General features: G+C 54.8%; 8 protein-coding genes across 8 annotated transcripts; 3 read left to right on the top strand and 5 right to left on the bottom strand.

Moving 5' to 3' along the window:
- C7974DRAFT_223217 (fungal-specific transcription factor domain-containing protein) lies at positions 1-2,226 on the bottom strand. Its single transcript, XM_046137208.1, has one exon. It carries the CDS (start codon positions 2,195-2,197, stop codon positions 35-37), a length of 2,163 nt encoding a protein of 720 aa, XP_045994383.1. The 5' UTR covers positions 2,198-2,226; the 3' UTR covers positions 1-34.
- A 439-nt stretch (positions 2,227-2,665) lies between these two features.
- On the bottom strand, positions 2,666-4,317 carry C7974DRAFT_415163 (general substrate transporter; the record flags this gene model as incomplete). The annotated part of the gene is made up of 2 exons (XM_046143868.1): positions 2,666-4,066; positions 4,117-4,317. 2 exons carry the CDS (start codon positions 4,315-4,317, stop codon positions 2,666-2,668), a joined length of 1,602 nt encoding a protein of 533 aa, XP_045994382.1.
- A 2,483-nt stretch (positions 4,318-6,800) lies between these two features.
- Positions 6,801-7,796, top strand: C7974DRAFT_415162 (uncharacterized protein; the record flags this gene model as incomplete). Its single annotated transcript, XM_046143867.1, has 1 exon — positions 6,801-7,796. The coding sequence occupies one exon, from the start codon at positions 6,801-6,803 to the stop codon at positions 7,794-7,796; it is 996 nt and encodes a 331-aa protein (XP_045994381.1).
- Positions 7,797-8,144: 348 nt separating this feature from the next.
- Positions 8,145-9,276, bottom strand: C7974DRAFT_222965 (uncharacterized protein). Its single transcript, XM_046137204.1, has one exon. It carries the CDS (start codon positions 9,120-9,122, stop codon positions 8,493-8,495), a length of 630 nt encoding a protein of 209 aa, XP_045994380.1. The 5' UTR covers positions 9,123-9,276; the 3' UTR covers positions 8,145-8,492.
- On the bottom strand, positions 9,277-11,010 carry C7974DRAFT_222983 (fatty acid desaturase-domain-containing protein). Its single transcript, XM_046137207.1, has 3 exons — positions 9,889-11,010; positions 9,670-9,838; positions 9,277-9,614 (listed from the first exon to the last, which is right to left on the bottom strand). Exons 1-3 carry the CDS (start codon positions 10,745-10,747, stop codon positions 9,431-9,433), a joined length of 1,212 nt encoding a protein of 403 aa, XP_045994379.1. The 5' UTR covers positions 10,748-11,010; the 3' UTR covers positions 9,277-9,430.
- A 1,115-nt stretch (positions 11,011-12,125) lies between these two features.
- Positions 12,126-13,327, top strand: C7974DRAFT_222969 (uncharacterized protein). Its single transcript, XM_046137205.1, has 2 exons — positions 12,126-12,407; positions 12,778-13,327. Exons 1-2 carry the CDS (start codon positions 12,182-12,184, stop codon positions 13,047-13,049), a joined length of 498 nt encoding a protein of 165 aa, XP_045994378.1. The 5' UTR covers positions 12,126-12,181; the 3' UTR covers positions 13,050-13,327.
- A 2,631-nt stretch (positions 13,328-15,958) lies between these two features.
- On the top strand, positions 15,959-18,065 carry C7974DRAFT_415160 (uncharacterized protein; the record flags this gene model as incomplete). Its single annotated transcript, XM_046143866.1, has 2 exons — positions 15,959-16,477; positions 16,524-18,065. 2 exons carry the CDS (start codon positions 15,959-15,961, stop codon positions 18,063-18,065), a joined length of 2,061 nt encoding a protein of 686 aa, XP_045994377.1.
- A 415-nt stretch (positions 18,066-18,480) lies between these two features.
- C7974DRAFT_398437 (uncharacterized protein) lies at positions 18,481-19,445 on the bottom strand. Its single transcript, XM_046142314.1, has one exon. The coding sequence runs from the start codon at positions 19,354-19,356 to the stop codon at positions 18,544-18,546; it is 813 nt and encodes a 270-aa protein (XP_045994376.1). The 5' UTR covers positions 19,357-19,445; the 3' UTR covers positions 18,481-18,543.
- Between the last annotated feature and the right edge of the window lie 107 nt (positions 19,446-19,552).

Genomic DNA, 19,552 nt, shown 5'->3' with positions numbered 1-19,552 from the left:
GAGACAATCCGAGCCTTCCCCTTTTAGTCTTGTCTTAGGGCAACTGCGTGGTGAAGTTCTGGGGAAAGTCCGACAAGGGGGGGACAAAAGCCGTGTTGTCAACCGAGGTACCAAATAGATCTCCAAGGAAAAGATGATTCGGCCATCCTTCCATGCCATCCAAAAACAAGCCACTTGTTTCGAGGACGTCTAAGTTGTTGAACGTAGTCTGTGCATTCGGCGTGGGATCGCTGTGAGCTGCATCCAGTCTCCTGACTGGATGAGCAAGTGCCTTATCGAATAGTTGCGTGATCCAAGAGCTGGCATCCCAAGTTTCGCGATGTGCATGTAAAGCCATCTTGCAGTTGGTAAGAGCGAACCTACCCAGACTTGCTGTCATTGAATCGCTGCTCCTTGACTGAACGAAGAAGACGACACATGCCATGAACAGACCGTGAAATAGTTCATGTGGAGGTACAAGCTCTTCGGATGCAGTGACCATGGAACATGCAAGGGAAGCTGTCTGTTGCGCGGAGAGACTCGCCACCTCGTCTCCCAGCCATGAAGAGGGTGAGTGTGGATTTTTGCTATCTGTTACAGATTCTGGCTTGATGTGCGACAAAATGACGTTGTGGTTATACAGTATACGTAGTGTCGTCCGGAAAACGTCAACATGCGTGATATCATTGTCTGCCCACTGAAGGGAGGCTGGAAGTCCATTTCGCCAGTGCAGCAACAACTGCTGCAGTAATGAAGTTGTGTCTCCAGTCTGACTACGTGGATAGAAGCGAATTGTGACAATCTGTCGAAGCAAGAGAGCTAGCTTGACGACCTGGACTTGGTACAAGCCTGAAAGGCGGAAGGTTGCTTGTGAAAGATGATCAGAGGAGAACGAGCCCTCATACTCAAAATCCTCCATCGTAAGTTCATCGACATCGCAGTGCTCGAGGTTGATTCTGAATGGCCGTCCATGCATGGATGCACACGTAGCGTCTCTAACTAGGAGCGTCCACCACAGACGCTTGAGAAGGCTTCGGTCCTGAGGTGCAATGTTGAGCCCGGTCATGGATCGATGGCAGCCAATGGTTTCGGCGACCGTGACACCTGTAGATATCCAAGTATAGAAGTTCCAATGATTGTTAGGACTGCCTCCCCAAAAACTCAATAGAATCGTTGCTTGTAGCGTGACAATCTTGCTGCTTTCATATCCTACGTCGAAAAGCGCCTTAGCTTTACTGTAGAATCGATAACGGGCTTGTTTCCTGTCCTGAAATCCAGCTTGATGCAAAGTCCGCAGTGGACAAAAGGTGGCAGCCATGAAGCACACCGAGTGCAGCAACATCCACGGGAGCGTCCCTGATTTCTGATGTTCTAAGAACTCTCTTGGATTGATGACCGGGTACAATGGGAAGACCCGTTCCATGAAAACAGTGATAAGCACGTCCAGTATCGCATCAGGAGGTGCTGTGAATGCTTGCTTAGCTTCAAGGTATGAGATCTCTTCTGGTGGTATTTCAGTAGGATGAGCTGCTTGAGATGGGGCATGGGTTGTAGCAGGTGTATGAGTCGGCCCAGAATGATGAAGTACTGGCCGGCCAGTGCCACCCCTCGCCCCATCAAGGATGATGTTAAGCGGGAAAGCTTCTCCGACATAAGCGATCGTACGTTTGTCCACTGCTGCTCTCTGGTCATGACGATTGAGCACACCTTCGAACATTGTCGACCAGCTGGCATCATGTTGTCTCGAATCAGTACTGACGTCGGTAGCTCCGGACGGTGTGTCGTGCTGCGGTTGCACACTAGCCGGCGCGGTGGAGGACCGAGCAGATTGAATTCCTAGTGCAGGAGTTGAGGTTTGCACATTTGAATTCTGTGCTACCGGAGGATCCCCTGCATTTACACGATCTTCGTTGGCAGGAGCACCGCTTGACTCGGCTACTACGCCACGAGTGCGGACCTGCTGCTGTCGTGGCTTCCGAACATAGATACCTCTGCGAGACTGAATCAATGTACAATTGGGCTCTCCTCTCTGCTCACAGCGGGTACAAGGAGTTCCACGTTCACTGGCATCGCACTTCACGCGCTTTGCGTTGCAGAAACGACACGCTTTGGCTGTGCGCACACGAGCTGGGCGACTTTCGAGACCAGTTTGTGTTTCTGGACGATCCTGACGTAGCGTTGACGATATCTGTGGCGAGGCTGAAGAACTGCGTGCCATTTCGGGTCATGGTATGGCCTTGAAGGAAATGCTTGCAGATGCAATGAGCGGAGAATTCTCGAGAAGCCGAGCACATAACCGGAATGCACTAGTTACTAAGCACATGTAGTTGAGAGCATGCATACTGCCGTTTCATCTTCCCGAACTTGGAATACAACAATCTCATCAGGATGCTTTCTTGTTGGAGTGTATCCGCGTAATTTGAGTTATTAGTAGTGGCTCCGTGGCTTATTGGCTAGATGCCACGAGCATTGGTGTTGGGTCGGATGTCCCTGGGTGCATGCAGTACATCAGTTATGTTGATAAAGTCAGTGGGATTTCAAAGAATTCGAGTCTCAAGGTATTCACTGATACGAAACGAGTAGCATGTGTTGCAGTATATTTGTAGAATTTGAATTTTGAGAATTACAACTATGTTTGCATACAGTAGAGGATTGACAAGCGTGCTTGTACCCAAAAATTCTATGCTTAGTGGTTCTCGTCGACACCAATGACTGTCGACTTGAACTTCCTTGCAGAAACCTTGCGCTTGAACAGGATATCAAGCTCACGGTAAGAGCGGCCCTTCATCTCAGGAAGACCAAAGTAGGCAGAAACCAGGCAGACGAAGGCAGTACCTCCCCAGACGTATCCACACTTTCCGGCCATGTTCCATCCGGTAGGGTTCAGCATTTGCGAAGCGAGGTAAATCATGGGGATCTCGGCAACGTAGTAAGCGGCACGACCGACACCTGTGGAGAGGGGACGCAGGCGGATGGAAGATGTCTCGGCGATGATGGAGTAGGAGATAGGTCCCAGGGAGCCAGCGAAGACGAAAGAGATGATCACACCAAGGCATGCTTGGGCGTAGTTCGTCGAGACGGTCTGCGTGATGGTGGCGCAGATACCAAGGATGATGAGCAGGACCATGTTAACAGCAGCACCGCCAAGGAAGATTGTTCGGCGACCGAAGTAGGCGCTGAGAGGCCACGACAAAGCGTTAGCGACCAACTGGAGGCATGAGTTGATGAGGTTGAGCTTGAAAGAGAAGTCCGTAGACATGCCAGCCTGCTCGAAGAAGAATGTAGCCTGGTTGGCGATCAGGTTACCAGCGAAGTTCTGGGACATGTAGATCAAACAAGTGATCGCTGTTCGCCTGAGGTCAACACCCTTGAGAAGATCGAGCAGTGATGGGTTACCGCCAAGGTGCGCTTCGATCTCCACAGTTCGCTCAATCATGGCAAGTGTCTCCTCAGCAGTTGCCTGTGTACTGGATTTGCTACCAAGACGCTTGATGGACTTGAGAGCCTGATCCTTCTTGCCAGCGCGAACCAACCACCAAGGCGATTCTGGGGCGAAGAAGATGAGAGCCAACAACGGAATAGGGAAGATCCATTGCAATGCAAGAGGTGCGCGCCACGCCCACTCGTCGTTACGCCCGTTGAAACCCATGGTCGCGGCAGCAACAATGATGCTGCCGATGGACCATGACATCTGAAGAGTTGCGGTACAGACACCACGAAGTGCGACGGGGACAACCTCGGAAGCGTAGGCGGGAGAGTTTGCGATGAACATGCCCCAAGGGACGCCCTCAAAGGCCTGTCCAATGACGAGTACCTCGAGCGACTGAGCGAAGAAAGAGATGAAGATTGTCAAGATCATGAGGACCAGAGCGAGGATTGTGCACCATCGGTATCCGATGCGGTTGGTGATAGGTCCAGCGAGGAAGACACCAACGAAGGCGCCACATTGACCAGCCTGGAAGAGGGAACTCTGCCATTTTGTAGGAATGGCCTTGGTACCGTCGGCAAGTAGGGTACCGTATCTTGCCTTGAACGCGGTCAAGGCGACGAAGTTACCGTTCAAGAACATGTCGAAAGACTCCATGACCTGACAGTTGTTAGCCGCGGTAGCTTCGTCTGTGGAGTATCAGCACTCACAATTGTGAAGCAGAAGACGAAAGCCCAGAAACAAGCCATAGGATGCTCCTTCACGGCCTCCCAGACGCCCATCTCATTTTCGCGGGTTTCGGCCTCGTACGAGGCGGCCAGGAGGTCCTTGTCATCGAGTGTCTCGTGCTGAACGACACCCTGGGCGTTGAACTCGGCGTCACCCTTCTTCTCGTCCATGTTGTGCGACATCTTTGCTGGGCTCTGATGTTGATGTGCGAGTGCGAAGCAGGCGACAAGCAATGCAAAGGGAGGCCAAGTAGGCAGAGCCCATGCTTAAATACTTGTCCTCTTGGATACCCACACTCCACTGTTTATGACAATACGAAAGTATCCACATCTGGAGGTCGGGGTGGTAGCACATGGGGTAGCTCCACCATCCCCCGTGGGTAATGCATGCGCTGGTTTTCATCGCACAAAATGCCGAGGGTGTCGGGCCTCTGGGGACTCCCGACAGGCAGGTCGCTGATTACGAAGGCCGGTCCAATGAATTGGCGTAAACGGTCGGTGGGGTCGCGGTAGGACACGGAGCTTGGCTCTAGCGCAAGACTGAAGTATCCTGTTTTGCCCATGGGGATGGGGCTCCGCAGTAAGCTTTGTGGTTACCGAGCTTGGTGGTGCCACAAATCTTAGCCCCACGCTCTTATTAGTGGATAATCTCCCCTTGCCCCATTATGACGTTAGTGGCCAGCTCATGTGCAGCGTTAGTCACGTTCGAGCCTCATCATTGAGCCGCATTGCAACGGATGAGATTGCTGAGCCGCATCCCGAGCGGAAGCACCTCCTCTTGAGTGCTAGCTGCAAATAACGGTGCACTCACTAGGGCTATGGCGCGACGACTGCTCTTGTTGTCTGTGACGGAGTGAAGACAAGAGCAGCAGGAGTTCCGTGATCGATTTCCGAGGGCTTCTTTCTGGCGAGCAGTTGCTGTGTCTCGATGCATCTCAAAAATCTCAGTAGCATCATGTGTCTACTTTACAGCATCGTTACGGACTGCCACCAGTCGATTGGATGGTCAACAGCGAAGACATCGGTTGGTAATGCTTAGGCTGCAAGAGCGCGGGAGTCTTAGGAACCTGGCCGCCGAACACACCGAGGTTCTGAAAACTGCATAATCAGAAGCGGCAATTCAACCGCTTCTCCACTCGGAACACGGGTTCGCAAGTTGCAGGTGCAGCTTTGGCCGACCTCACAGTTGGTAGCGTCTATTCCGCATTGCATTGCATTGCATTGCAGGCGCCTCAAGATTCGCCTCCAAGAACCGGGTACCTCCGACCTCCTCTCCCAGCTCAGATGACTGGTACACCGTCTTCCATCCATCACTGACAAGACTGTCTCTCATCATGTTTACGATCGGGTTCTTCGATTGCACTGCAGACTTCGTGACAGCCACTCACTTGAGATGGAACGAGGGTGTTTTTCACCGCTCTTACAAGGCGGCATCCTAGCACGGACGAGAAAAGTCTTGCAACACTAGGTAATAGACATATCAGGCGATAGAGGCACTTGGGTGAGTGCGAGATTCACATGCTTGTGGGAGTTAAGGCCCGAGGCAATGACACCCATTGATCTCAGTCTAGGTAGGTCCTCTTTACTGACTTATTACTTACGTCGCCACATCGCTCGCTGCTTGGACTTCATCTCTCTCTCAGGGTCACCCTCAGCCGAGTGAACCACAAGACTTACTATGGGCAGACGCCAACGTTCTCTCGACCTCGAAAAACATATGGCGACGTTATGTGCAGCGTGTACTTGATACTTGACCGCATACGACGCACGAAACGGTAGACACATCGCTGCTTACATCGTTCGACATGAAACTCTCTATCCAAAACACGATCCGACGATGAATACGCTCATATCATACGGATAACTCAACGTTTAGAAGCGATGATACCATCACACTCATCACGTCGTGGCACTAGGACTTTTGAACAGATATCGTGGACAAAGACCCTGGAGCCGCACTACACATTCATAATGATTTTGGTTACACCTATACGTCGACACTGGGGCTCCTTTCGTTGGCTCAAGAGGTAACGCGTGAGAAATCCGCACCAAACAATGCACGTGTCTCACGTCGGTGCCTAGGATGAGATGGGTATCTTCACTGGTATTTCAAAGATGTCAGTAACCGGACGGCCGTTATCGAGTTGTAGGATCGACATCAGAGTCTCTTTGCTGACTGCCTTGATGCTCGGCATTGGTGTTTTGCTGTCAGCCTTGCGCCACCTTCCCGCACAATCCTTGTTCTTAACTTACCCATTCAGCCTGATCACGCACCCATCCAGTAAAGTTCAGTCGCTTAATCGCCCGTCCATAAAGACTTCCTTGCTAAATTTGGTGCGTGTCGTAAGCTTCGTTCCATCCTTCCAGTGCTACTTACAGAGTACCTGGTTAGCTCTGATCGTGCTGGACACCTGAAGCAACTCTTAGTTGTGTCAGCCCGATAAAGTGCTGAGTCCTCCACATCCCGTTGCTCTGTCGCTCTGCATAACGCAGCCTGGGGTAGCCAATTAACGTTGAAATCGTTGAACATTAGACCAGAATCGAACAATTGCGCTTCTCATGCGCTCGTATACATCACAAGTCTCTATAACACAAAGACGGCGATCCCCTAAAGCCAACGACGGAGCAGCTGTCAACTCAGCAACTACCCGACCCTGTTGTCTCAAATGTCTCGAGCTACAGTGGCCTGTCTATCCTTCCTAGCTCTGGCAACATTCGTGCGCGCCGACGATTGTCCAGACAATGCCCGATCGCTCATGGTCCACACGCCTTTCACACCGTACTGGAAGTTCGAAAGCTTCAACACCGGGCGCGAACAGTGCTGGGCAGCAGCCGACTGCCTCTTCGAAGCTGCCGGAGAAACGCGCAAGCAGCAATTCGCCGCCAATGCGCTGATTATGGGCCTGATACCGCTGACGCTCAAAGAGATCGCCTGGCCGGAGAGACACGTCGTGTACATCACAAATCCCCTGCCGAAACTCGTCGAGGTACTGGTCTTGGCCCTGGGGCTGGTGCCGCGGCGAGTCGACAAGCACGGTGCGACCGCGCGGCAGCAGAACCAGGAAGTCAATGCGCTGGCAAGATACGCATCCCGAAAGTCTAGATGGCACATAGTCGCCATAATCTGCGTCCTCGCGGTCACCCTCGTGGGCTGCTACGCCGGTCTGGTGATCAACGAGATCTACAGCAAGCGATCCGCGCTCGGATGCGTAGCGCCGTTTTTCATCGCGACGTGGTACGTGGTTGCGCTGCTCCCGGCGGTGATACACGCCTTCTTTGCCAGCAGGAGGAAGGCGCGATACGAGCGACTCGCGCAAGGTCCCGGAGGCAGCGACGAGCGGGATGGAATGGAAGATATCCTTTTGCAACCAAGCCGCATGGCGGCACAAAAGGGGCCTACGGATCCTGATAGTAATACGAGCTGGAAAGAGGAGCGTAGGGTTAAGATATTGTCTGCGATCCAGGGTGCAGAGGAGACCTGGCCGGTGCAGTTGGCATGGGGTGTGTACTTCGTTGCTGGAACGCTGGTTTTCACGAGCATTATGGCTGTGACTGTTGTTGAGCTGGTAGTCTGGGTCTTGCTCTGCTTTGCGGTGACAGGTACAAGTAAGGTACTCGCCTTCTTTCTGTGCTTGGGCTTTGAGAGACCGGGCAGCATCTGATCTTGTGCGACACCATGGCATAGTGCAGACTTCGGCTCGTAAGATGGTAGCGAGATGGGGAATTTTGTTGGCAGATCAGTACGTAAGCGGCAGCATCTCGTCCTCTTTTCTCTCTAGTAATCTTGATACGCTGGTAGACCTGATGTGTAAGAACAGAATTGCTTCATTTCATCCTGGCTATGCAGGAAAGCCTAATCGAACCATGCTCGCATCAGACACAGTATACCTTCGTCTTGAATCTCAAACTCCCAGTCGAATACCTTGCGTGCCTCCAGTTATTCGGAGTTCTGACGAGCTCGTGCATGAAGCATTACTTTCAAGTCTACTCATCAGAAAGCATTGCTGGATATATTCTGCACCGGCATAATATCCGCGAACTTCTTCTAGCGATGAGAGACGTCGGTGCAGCTATTGCAAAGCAGAGTCCTATAGTCCTGTATCGCCTGGACATGCAGATATGGCCAATTGTTTGGGCCCGTAAGTCAAATTCCAAGATAGGAGCCTAGATCTGGCCCCCAACAATGAGACGGCGGCATTCTTAATCAATAAATCCTTAGCGATATCCTCTCTCGCAACACAGAGGATCCTCACAGCTGAGCGTACGTGAAAAGGAATCATTACGTATGCCACTGAACTTCTCCATCTTAATCCAGGCTTGCATACAACCGCCATCGCGGACGCGACCTAGGCATAGCATTATCGAGAACAGCCCAGGAAGGTGTTTGACGCAGTAAACACGTTCCCAAAGGGAATCATCGTCCAGGGCTTCGATCCCGCGATCTGACGGAGCAGACAGCGATCGCAACCGACAACCCCCGAGTCACGGGCCGGATACCGCTGTATCACAGAGTTGGAATTGCTCTTGAAACAAGCAACGCCAGCCCCATGCGCAACACAGTTAGCTCCAATCGCTACCACGAGTCTGGACCCTTTGCGATGTGTACAGGCAAGGTACGTTAGTCTCTGCGAATCCGCTGCTGACGCCCAAGGCTGCTCACTCTGCGCAAGTAACCAGAAGGTTCGTCCACTGGCACTCCGCGCCCGAATCGAAATGCTGGAATACCAAAACCATTGCACACTAGCAGTCCCGTTGTTCGGCTTCCAAGGCGCTGGCGGCGCGCACCTGCTACACGCGGGAAAGTGCTGACGGCACGTAAGCCGCATTAACGCCGCGTAGCCGGCCGGGGAGCATGCGGGCAGGGACGGGGCTTGTTGTGTGATCGTGGCGGTGCTGGTACCTGATAAGTCGCGGGAAATGAAACTGCACGTGGCTGCTGTCCATCGGGGGGAGTGGTCCATTGGTGCAGCGTACTGACGCCGATGCATTGATAGGCGAGGATTTGGTATCGAGACTGCGGGACGCGTTTTGGGGCCGGGGTCGTGTCAGCGCCATCTCCGTCAGGCATCGAGTTGCTGATGGTTTCACTTCTTGGCTTCAGGTTCTGTTGAGGGCGTCGGAGCAACTTCGAAGCGAGAGCGAGAGCGACAAGGGATGCGCGTAGGGATCTAATCAATCTAATCTCGTAAGCTCAACCACAATCAGCACGCCCATTCGTCATAAGTCGTTGTGTCGAGTTTTGTCGAAATCTATTCGGTCTAAGTCGTTATCAAAGTCTATCTCTTTCTATGAGTACCTAATCGTTCTTCGCCCATACGAGTCCTCCGGCCTTGGCACCTGTGCCAGGCTCAACGTACTTGCAGGTGGTGAACGCCTCCCACAGATCGCCAAAGAAGCTGGTCTTCTGCTGGATGTAGCGGTCGCCAAGGATGGGGGCAATGGCCCAGGTTGCCTCCTCAGCGTGGTAGAAGGGAATGCGACTGTGAAACGTTAGTTTGGTTGATCTCTGGAATGGATGAGATTGCGAAGACTTACGGGAACATGTGGTGCACGACGTGGTACTCGATGATGCCGTGGAAAATGTGGCGACCGATGAAGCCAAATTCACGGTCGACGGTCGAAGCGGCACCCTTGATGAAAGTCCATTCATCAGCCTCGTAATGCGCAGCATCCTGGTGGGTGTGGTGAAGATAAGTAATGGCAACTGTTGCTTGATTAGTGGTGGATTCCGGTAGTCGGAGCAGATATTCTTACCGATCCAGTGGTTCATCCAGAGGTAAGGGAGACCGTAGGCCATCAGAACAGTCCAGCCTCCAACAGACCTGGACCAGACGTAAAGGGCGGCGAAGACAAGAGCAAGTCCGAGGTTGCTAAGAGCGACAAACGGTGCCTCGGAAGGAGTGAAAGTGAGCGCAGTAGGGTCCAAGTGGCTCTGCTTGTAGCGAGATGTGTTGTTGCGGTCGCTCCTGGTCAGACTCTTCACACCGGCGCCGGCGTTCACGAGAATGTACGCGGGCCAGCCGAGCACTTGGTGGAAAATGAGAGCACCAATCTGGACGAGCGGTGTGTCGGCGGCAGCGTGGTCCATGATCTTTTCCAGGGTAGTGGGCTCACGGGTCCTTTCCGCGATCTCGGTTTTGCGGTGCGGCACGAAAACTGTGTCCTTTTCCATGTGATTGTGGTAGCGGTGGTGACGCGCGTGGCTGAACTTCCAGCTAAAGAATGGAACCAAGCAAATGCTGTGCAGGACCCAGCCAGTCACGGCGTTGACGGTGAGGTTGGCGGAGAAAGAATCATGGCCGCAGTCGTGTGCGAGAATCCAGAGGCCGGTAAAGAAGCAGCCCTGGACGAAGCTGTACAAAGCCCACAATGGCACGGTGACGTACAATGGAGCGTCGAGGCGAGAGAGCAAGACGGCCGAGTAGAAGAGCGAGCCCACGATGATGAGATCGCGGACGACGTACGAGAAAGACCGCACCATTGAGCGCTCGAAGCACTTGGCCGGGATCGCATCTTTCAGGGTCTTCACATCAGGGAATGGCTTGACGTCGGCCACCGCAGTGAGCCGTGTCTTCACAGCAGGGGCCTGAACCCGGGAAGTTGTTGTGATCATTGTGCAGAGGGAAATGAGTGGAAAGTTGAAGACTCAAGACGCGTCGCTGGAAGCCTTCACTCTTGTACCAAACGCCCCCTGGGCGGCGAAAATTCTGCCCCTTGATAAAATATAGCCTAAGCTCAAGCGACCCGAATACGTTTCAACGTTGCAGAGCAAGCCGTGCGTACAAGACACCGCCTTTCTCCTGTCTTGTCGAAGGCGGGAAAAGTGGGTCTCGAGCCGAGATTTTGAAGTTGGCGCCAGCGCGCCTTGGCCTTCCACACGAAAATGTTGCGGTGAGCGGAGACTTGTCCGAGTCAGAACAGCCGGTGAACATCATGAGCGTTCGACTGGACGGGGAGCATGTGAATATGCATGACATGTATGTGAGGGCCGCTTGTTGAGAGGCAATGCGAGATAGGTGTGGAATGGTATCATACTGTGTAATTCGACGGAGCCAGGGTCCAAAAGATGAGCCGCAAGGTAGCCGCATCGGGTACAGATAACACGAATCCCCGTGGGCCCTGGAGATCTTCTACGGGGCTCAGCAGTTCCAAGAGGGGCCCAGCCTTCGGAGACGGAGGGCCCCCTGAAGTTTGCCCTCCGATTGCAAGGCTGCTTCAAGTCGCGCTGCAAACCAGCAGATGCGCATTCCATCGACGCTCAAGGCATGTGCGGTGTCGGTAGACTTACTGCCCGCGTATAGGCCGTCGCAACACTTGTATCTAGCAAGCAGCAACACCGAGGTCGGGCTGGTCGAGACACATGCTGCATTCGTTCGATCAAACACTCTCAGGGTCTGGCGCCGGCTGGAACAACCCTGGCCGACGCACAATGCGGCAGAATCGAAGTCCAACGGTACTGTTCCCGTTACGACCCGAGGCGGGGCACGAACACAACGTCGAGAATAGACGGCATAGCTTGCGAGATGAGAACGGGCCAGCATGGTGTCAGTGTGCCAAGCAAAGGGCGATTGGGGGCCTATCGCGTTGCTGTGATTGGCTATGGCACAGTCGATGAGCTTTCGAGCTCCATTGTCCTCATCCTCACCCCTCTTTTACGTGGCAGACAACATGCGTGCATGAGCTCTGTCTATTGTCTCCATATCGAGTGGGAGTGACAGTTGTCTCCGTATTCTTGCTACGGTGGTTGTCGAGGCTGTTGACGCCTGCGGCTCACCATGAAGCTATGTGCAATGCTCCGAGATCGGTCGTCGGTTCAACTTGTGAAAAGACTCCAACTCGCATTTGTGAGCATCATATCATGCCTCTTCTTCGCACGGTCAACTGCACGGCTCGCTGAATTCGCCATGTTAGACCGAATCATCACGTCTGGCGGTGCTTTCACAACTCAAGCACAGCACATCCTGTGACTACGTGTCGCCATTGAAGCTGGAAATGACTGGCAAGCACGTCCTGATCACCAGCGCAGCGTTCGAAGATAGCGTTGGGCATGCCACAGCCACGGCTTTTGCGCGAGCAGGGGCGACTGCCATTGCGATGTTTGATCTGCACGGTGAGCTTGTCGCAAACCCAAGTCTGCTGCAGCGCAAGCCAAACGCAACGAGCCGGCGGTTGTCTGCTGTACCGACATCATCGCACGACTAGACCGCGTCTGGGCAATGCACAGCGTCCCATCGAAAGCTTTTGGCGGCCATCTCAACGTCCTGGCAAACAATGCAGCGCACACGGAACCTTGCCACCTTCTCGAAACAAATGCAAACGTGTACCGGCCAACCCCTGAAGTCAACGTTCGCAGCCTGTTCGACATGGTCGTTTGAGACTCATGTCAGACAAAGGCCTATGCACGATGATCAACGTCGCCTCGTTGGGCACCCTCACCGCTCGCCCTGGCAGCGGAAGCTGCCGCAGCTCCAGGTTGGCGGGTTGGAGACTTTGCAGCTGGGGTACCAAGACCAAGGTCTTTTTCCATTTTGCGTCAATCGCGGTGCGATCAAGGCGAAGATTACCGAGCCGGCGCTTGAGGCTGTGCAATGCTTTTCCTGATCATCTGGAGATTGCAGGTGATAAGATTGCGTGGCTGGCTGCTGCATAGAGATTCGTTGGGCGGACGGTATGTTGATTTTTCTTCGGACATGAAGGATGAAATCATGGATGGAAACCAGCTCAGGATGAGGCCGTCGCTCTGCAAGCACCGTTTGCATGCTCTCCATCATGTAATGGGAGTAGGAACACAACCGACCGATAATTCGTGTGTGGCTCACCAGCCAATCCAAGTCAATAACGTTTCGGGCGCTCGAGCCAAGCGAAAAGCAAGCCCATCTGAGTGGAGCCATGTTCGGCTATGCGCTCGGGACTGAAAGCCATCCTAGGCGCAAAGATTAATCGCCTTTGCCATCGTAAGTACTATGATATCTCTTGGTCGAAGGCGATGCTCTCCTTTTGGTCGCCGTGTTTCGGCGAACTTTGTCAAGGAGTGCGACCTCCTGCATCAGCGCCCCTAGAAAACAACTTTCGGCCATGTCAGCTCGTGCCAACGGAGAGACTTGTCTCAAGCCTTTTGTAGTGATTGCAGGAGTGCTTCAAGCTGGGGCGTATGCAACAAGTCGTAGCGTCACTGCTTCACAATCGCCTGCCCACACGGCGAAGTGAAAGTCTTCGTCGTTCAGGTTGTGCTTCTCAGCAATGAAGACCCATAGTCATTCAACGTGGTGACCACGCAATTGAGTCGGTCTGGGTGCGGTGTGGGGTCGAGTACTCGATGCGTGCTTGATCTGCTGCGATTAGTCATTCGTGAACAGCCTCACCGCACAAGAACGCTGCAAGACAACGCATTCAGACAATAACCCCGGATAAATCGTGCCATCCAAAATGAAGATGTCGGCGGTTATCAAAACTGCTCTTTATCACAAAAAAGACCGGATCGGCACCGAGACTAGATGCAATTCGCGAAAATTTACTCGGCGCCTCATGTCCAGCAGCCGTTGACAGCTCGCGCGCCGATCGCGAATATGTACTGCGTCTGTACTGCAGATGTATGGCTGCAGCCGACTGTTAGGGCCGAAGTCAGAACAAACCATGCAGGTACCGCCCCAAGTTCGGCCGGCTTCTGAGCTGTACATATCATGCGTTGAGGGAGGCCCGAAGAGTTGTTTCTGGTTGAGGTGTCGATCGGTGAGATCGTCAGGAGACGCGCACACGTGGAAGTGACGAAGCTTTGTTGGGCTTCACACGGAGTTCGAGTCTGAGCACGAAACATGGGTTTCGATTGATGCGTGCTTGTTGTCCTCTTGTCTGTGTGCTGTTGCCCGAAGCGTTTGGTGGATGATAGATGCTGCAAGTTCATCCGCCATGGTCAGATGGGCCGGTTTCCTTGCACCCATCAAGACCACCTTTTGTTCTTTGCAATCAAGTTCGAGTGACGCAAATTGACTTCGATCACTCTGGCAAGACTTGGCTTGCGCGTGTGATTGTCTGGAAGAGGCTGCCGACATCCATCAGCCTTCTCATATCGATGGAGAGTGCCAATTTGGAGTCAAGGGTGATCTAATCGAAGCGTGAGTTCCGTGACGGCTTACTGCTCGCTCTAGACACAATAGTCTCATCTCATCGCCTTCAAATCGTTAATTTGATGGATGAGCGCCACTGCTGGGGCTTCCGCCTTCTGTACAGCCGCAACGCAAGGGCCTGCTCAAGCTGATCGAATCGTCCGCCCTAGAACGTCAAAGCCCGGATAGAGACATACCGGGAATCATATATCCCGTCGTTCTCGATGTAGAATCTAGATCTGGTGAGAAGTTTGTGTATGTCGAAGGTGTCTGCGATATTCTAGGCGCATCTGGGCCATACTTGAGGTCATGCTGGCAACGATTACCTTTCCAGAGGCTGTGGAAGGCACTGGCGATGTTGCGACGCGGAAGGAGCCCCTCTTGTTGCTTGGAAGTGTGTTACAAGTCGGAGGCACTTACGTAGAGCAGTGCTCGAATGTTTACACGCTCATGATAGATGGAAGCTACAAAGTCTTTACTCGAGATATTATTGGGTCAGCACCCCTTTATGCTGCGCGAGAGTAGGGTCTGAACTGCTGGCTTGGGACACGAGAGGGGCATCCGGAAGATGGCGGATGCGTTCGTCCGCTCAGGTGTCTTGCAGCATCGTGTCGATCATTTGCTTAGCAAGCCTACACGTGCCTTCTGCTTCCGGAGCCGTGATACTTCCTTCACCAGTTCCTACTAGTGACGCCAAGTCGAGATCGTGACTAAGAATGCGAAGCAGATAGCTGATGGGGGGCGATTGTCAAACGAAGCTTGCCGGGTGACAGATGACAGAAGCTGCCGTGGAGAGCTTGCCTCGAAGCACGCAGACGTCCGGCCGTGCTGGCGCTTTGTTGTTACAAGTGACTCGGCGGTGGCAGGCACCTGCCCAGGTGAGGTAACTTGAAGCACCTTCCGTTTTGCGCAAGCTGTACAGCAACGGCGCACTTGCCTATTCCTACGTGACCCCGCACCTCGATATCACAGAGCTTGATAGCAAGGCTGGGGAGAAGAATTGCTGTGTAAACAGGCTGACTTTCGTCCGAGGTTACTGCTGCAGCGGCTGCCGCAGAGATTGCAGCTGATTCGAGGTGCGCGGTTCCAAGGTCGAGTGAGGCCCCTGTGCAGATCCAGGCATTCCACAGCGACGCAAGGAGCGCCGGCCAAGCCGTGAGGCTCTTCTGCGCACGTTGTTGACAGCTCAGCTCCGTCTCCAGCCAGGGCCGGATGCGGCTGGGGGCGTTTGCCTCACTCGGTTTCGAAGAGTACAAATTTGGGGCCAGATGCGGCGTCGTGTCGTATGTTGGCGCAGCGTCAGTGCCCGTGCACTAGCAAGCGCCGCCAACCACCGACCGACGTAACCAGTACGAGATCCAATACTCACTACTGCCGCTGCCCTGCTTTCCTTCGTGCGAGAGCTGCCCAGACGACGACTTGACTCTGCTGTTCTTGCTTCTGGACGGCGCGGCGGTTCCAATGTGTTAACCGTGAACGATCATCCCATCACCTGGTCTCTCGACTGCGTCACTCCTTTGTCCCTGCTGCCCAACAGCCAAACTTCCGGCGCCGCCAACCGCGCCCCTCGACCCGGCGCACCGCCCTGAATGTCCATTAGATAGGAATATTCATATCGCAAAAATGGCCGAGTATGCGTGTGTGCGCTCCATCCGCTGCTGGGCGTTACTAACGGACGTAGGTTTATACACTCGGCTGCATGGGTCAAGCACGGCGGCAGCATGACGCCCTCCCGCCTGCGGTCGCTGAGCCCCATGCCTGCGAAGAAAGAGGTCACGAGATCCATCTCGACGCCGCACCTCGCCAAAGCCGCCAGCGAAAGCGACGGCATGAACACAATCCCCGACCCGCGGGCGCCCACACCCCAGCCACCCGTCTCGCGCCACAACTCGAGCGACTCGCACCCCGACTTCAGCCAGGAAGTGTCGACGCTCAGCACCAAGCTCATCAACGCGATCAACCATTCGACCATGCTCGACGACTCGCTGCAGCAGACCCGGCACGAGCTGGAAGCGGCCAAGAAGCGCTTGGAGCTCCTCGAGGCGCAAGTCAAGACCCACGAGCAGAAGGTCGCAAAGGGGCTGCTGGTCGACAAGGTTGTCTACCTGAAGATGGAGCGCCAGATGACGATGGAGCTGCAGGAAGAGCGCAAGCGCCGTGCGGAGGCCGAGAGGCTGAAGCGCAACACCGACAGCGAGGTCGAGCAGCTGACTGCGGCGCTGTTTGAGGAAGCCAATGTGGTATGTACAATAAGGCAGTGTGGAGAGTGGGGCTAATATTCGACAGATGGTAGCAGCAGCACGCAAAGAGACAGAAGCTTCGGACAAGCGCGGCGAACAGCTGAAGCAGCAGCTCAGCGATGCTGGCGAGCTGCAGCACTCATTGCAGGAGCAGCTACAGGACCTCAAGGGCGTCATGGAGAAGATGAGCTCGCACGGCGACGACGAGAGCAATATCCTCGCAACAACCACTGCGCCTTCGACTCCCGGCATCACTCCAGCTGACAAGATGACGAAGCTACTCGAATCGACACACCTCACGCCTAACACGCCCGGCTCCGAAGAACCCAGCCCCGATCACCCACTCCACTTCTCGCACTTGATCCACCCCGTTCTGCGGTCCGATTTGACCACATTTGAGGACTTCCAAGCCATGCTCCGGACGGTTCCTCAATCTGCATCATCGAGCCGTGTCTCGAGCGGGAACTACAGCAGTCTGAATGTGCTGGGGCTGGGGTCGTTGGGATCATTGACGAACAGCTCGACGACATCCCTGCCATCCTCGATCAAAGCTCCCTCAAACGGCAACAACTCGCCCCGAGAGGCAGTGGCCAGCCAAGCGATTACGAACCTGAAAGATGAGAAATTCTACAAGCGTGCGCTGGTCGAGGACATCGAGCCCACGCTCCGGCTGGACATTGCTCCAGGACTGTCTTGGATGGCGCGCCGCACCGTCGTCAGCAGCATCACAGCAGGATCCCTTGTCGTGGAGCCAAACCCGGCGTCGACATCTCGATTCCGCGCCCCCATACTGCCGTGCTCGTTGTGTGGCGAAAGCCGAAAGGACGAAAAATACGCCCGGAAGTACCGCTTCAAGACGGCTGACAACGAGGATTCGCAGAGATATCCGCTGTGCGACTGGTGTCTGGGCCGCGTACGCGCAACGTGTGACTACATTGGATTCCTCCGCATGATTGCCGCAGGCCACTGGCGTGCCGAGACGGACGAGGAGAAGAAGAACGCCTGGGAGGAGAGCGTGCGGCTGCGCGAACGCATGTTCTGGAACCGCATTGGCGGCGGCGTCGTGCCGGCCTTTGTCGCCATGCGCGACAGCCCGCGCAGCCCCACGTTCGCAAACGCCGACAAGACGCGGCGCAGCGAGTCCAGCCAGTCAGTCGAAATCGCGGTCGAGGCCCCCGCCAGCAACGACGACCCTTTTCAGGCCTCGGACGACGCGGATAAGGAGAAGCGCGTCTCCATTGGCAAGACACTCATCTCGCCGGAGATCAAGCAGATGCTCACCGAGGACGAGGAGAAGCAGATTGAGGCGATGGTGCAGACACAACTCGAGACGGAAGTGGGCCGTTCGCTCGACGCGGCGCCTGCACTGCAGACACAAACAGAGACGCAGTCGCAGACACAAACAGAGACGCAGTCGCAGACACAAGCAGAGACGCAGTCGCAGACACAAACGGAGACGCAGTCGCAGACGCAGCTGGACAAACCCAGCCTGCAGCGCCAGCGCTCGCAGTCGAATCCGCCGCCGCCCACGCCGCCGCGCAAAAAGGACGACCGCCTCAGCCTCACTATTCCGGGGGCTTTTGAGTAGAGGGTTGTCGTGTTTTATCATTTACATTTCACAGCACAGTATATATTGGTCACGTTACTTAGCTTCAGCCAGCATTTCTAGGCGCCCGAGCCTGTTTCGACACGGTTCGACACTTTGTTTCGACACTGTTTGTTTCGACACTGTTTGTTTCGACACTGTTTGTTTCGACAACTGTTGTTTCGTTTGTTTCGCTTTTGGTTTGTTCGATTGGTTGTTGTTGCATTGGGACGGCCTGGGATACCACAATTGGCGTTTGGGATTTGAGACAGACACAGGCACAGGCACAGGCACAGACAGGCACAGTACGGTGCACGGGAGATGTTGTGCAGGAGATGTTGTGAGGGGGTATCATTTAGACGCTTGCGCGACTACTTCGCGGTGTGCGCTGTGCGCGGGTAATGCACGCTTTTCAACTCTATGCTCTGTCGTTTTTGATGTGCTCTGTCGTTTTGATGTGCGCTGCCGTAGCGAGACGTGGCTATGTCGCCTTGTCCTTGCCCTTGCCCTTCGCCTTGCCTTTCCCCTTGGGCTTCGAGCCGCCCGCAGGCGAACCAGCCAGCGCCTGGAAAGCCTCGGAGCGCGTCTTCGGCGCCGTGGAGCGAGTGGCGCGCGGGGGCGTGTCGTTCTGCGCCGTCGCCGCAGCGAGTCTATCTTTCTTCGACGGGCGCCCACGCTTGCTCGGCGCAGGGCTCGCAACCTCCTCCCCGCCCTCCACCTCGCCCTCATCCTCCTCCTCCCTGTCCTCCTCAACCCGCACCCGCTTCGTCGGCGTCGCGCCCTCCTCCTCCACCCCCCTCTTCATCCCCTTCACCTCCCCGCCCTCCTCAAACTTCTTATTCACCAGCGCCCTTGCCCGCGCCAGCCCGCGCTCCTTCTCAGCCCTCTCCCTCTCGCGCCTCAGCTCATCAAACCGCTCATTCCCACTAAGCCCATGTTTAATAAACCGCCCCGCGGCCGCGACATCCAGCCTTGCTCTCCCCTCCTTCTGCGCCAGCCGCTCCGTATGTTCCTCCGCGACCTTGGTTTTCGCGAAGTAGCCGCGCAGCCGCGCCAGCTCGGCGTAGATCGGGTGCGCTTTTGCGTCGGCGCCGGTTAGCACGAGGCTGTTGAAGAGCGTCGATTCGATGGCGTAGGCGAGCAGGGTGTGCAGTTTTGCTTTTGAGAGGAGTGGGAGTGGGAGCAGGGTGTTGCTGAGGGGGGTGGGGGGGAGGAGGGGGGTGAGGATGGCGGTGAGTTCGTCGATGTTGGCTTCGAGGTCTTCGATGAGGGGGAGTGCGTTGGAGGGGTCCATTGTGGGGGGTGTGGAGATTGTGTGCGGTGGGTGGGTATGGTTGCGCGTGAGTGCGCGTGTGTTTGTGTCGGGCGCGTGTGGTGGTGGTGTGTAGAGGTGAAAGGTGCTGGTGGAGCTTGTCGCGACAAAAAAGTACGGGCCGAGCATCTGCCAGCGCTAGCGTCATCCACGGCTTGAGCGCGTCACTCCGCACTGC

Source organism: Boeremia exigua (assembly GCF_020726555.1).
Source record: "Boeremia exigua strain MPI-SDFR-AT-0100 chromosome Unknown C7974scaffold_9, whole genome shotgun sequence".
Taxonomy (NCBI): Eukaryota; Fungi; Ascomycota; class Dothideomycetes; order Pleosporales; family Didymellaceae; genus Boeremia; species Boeremia exigua.
Note: the sequence above shows the minus strand (reverse complement) of the source record. Positions and strands in the feature narration are given on the sequence as shown.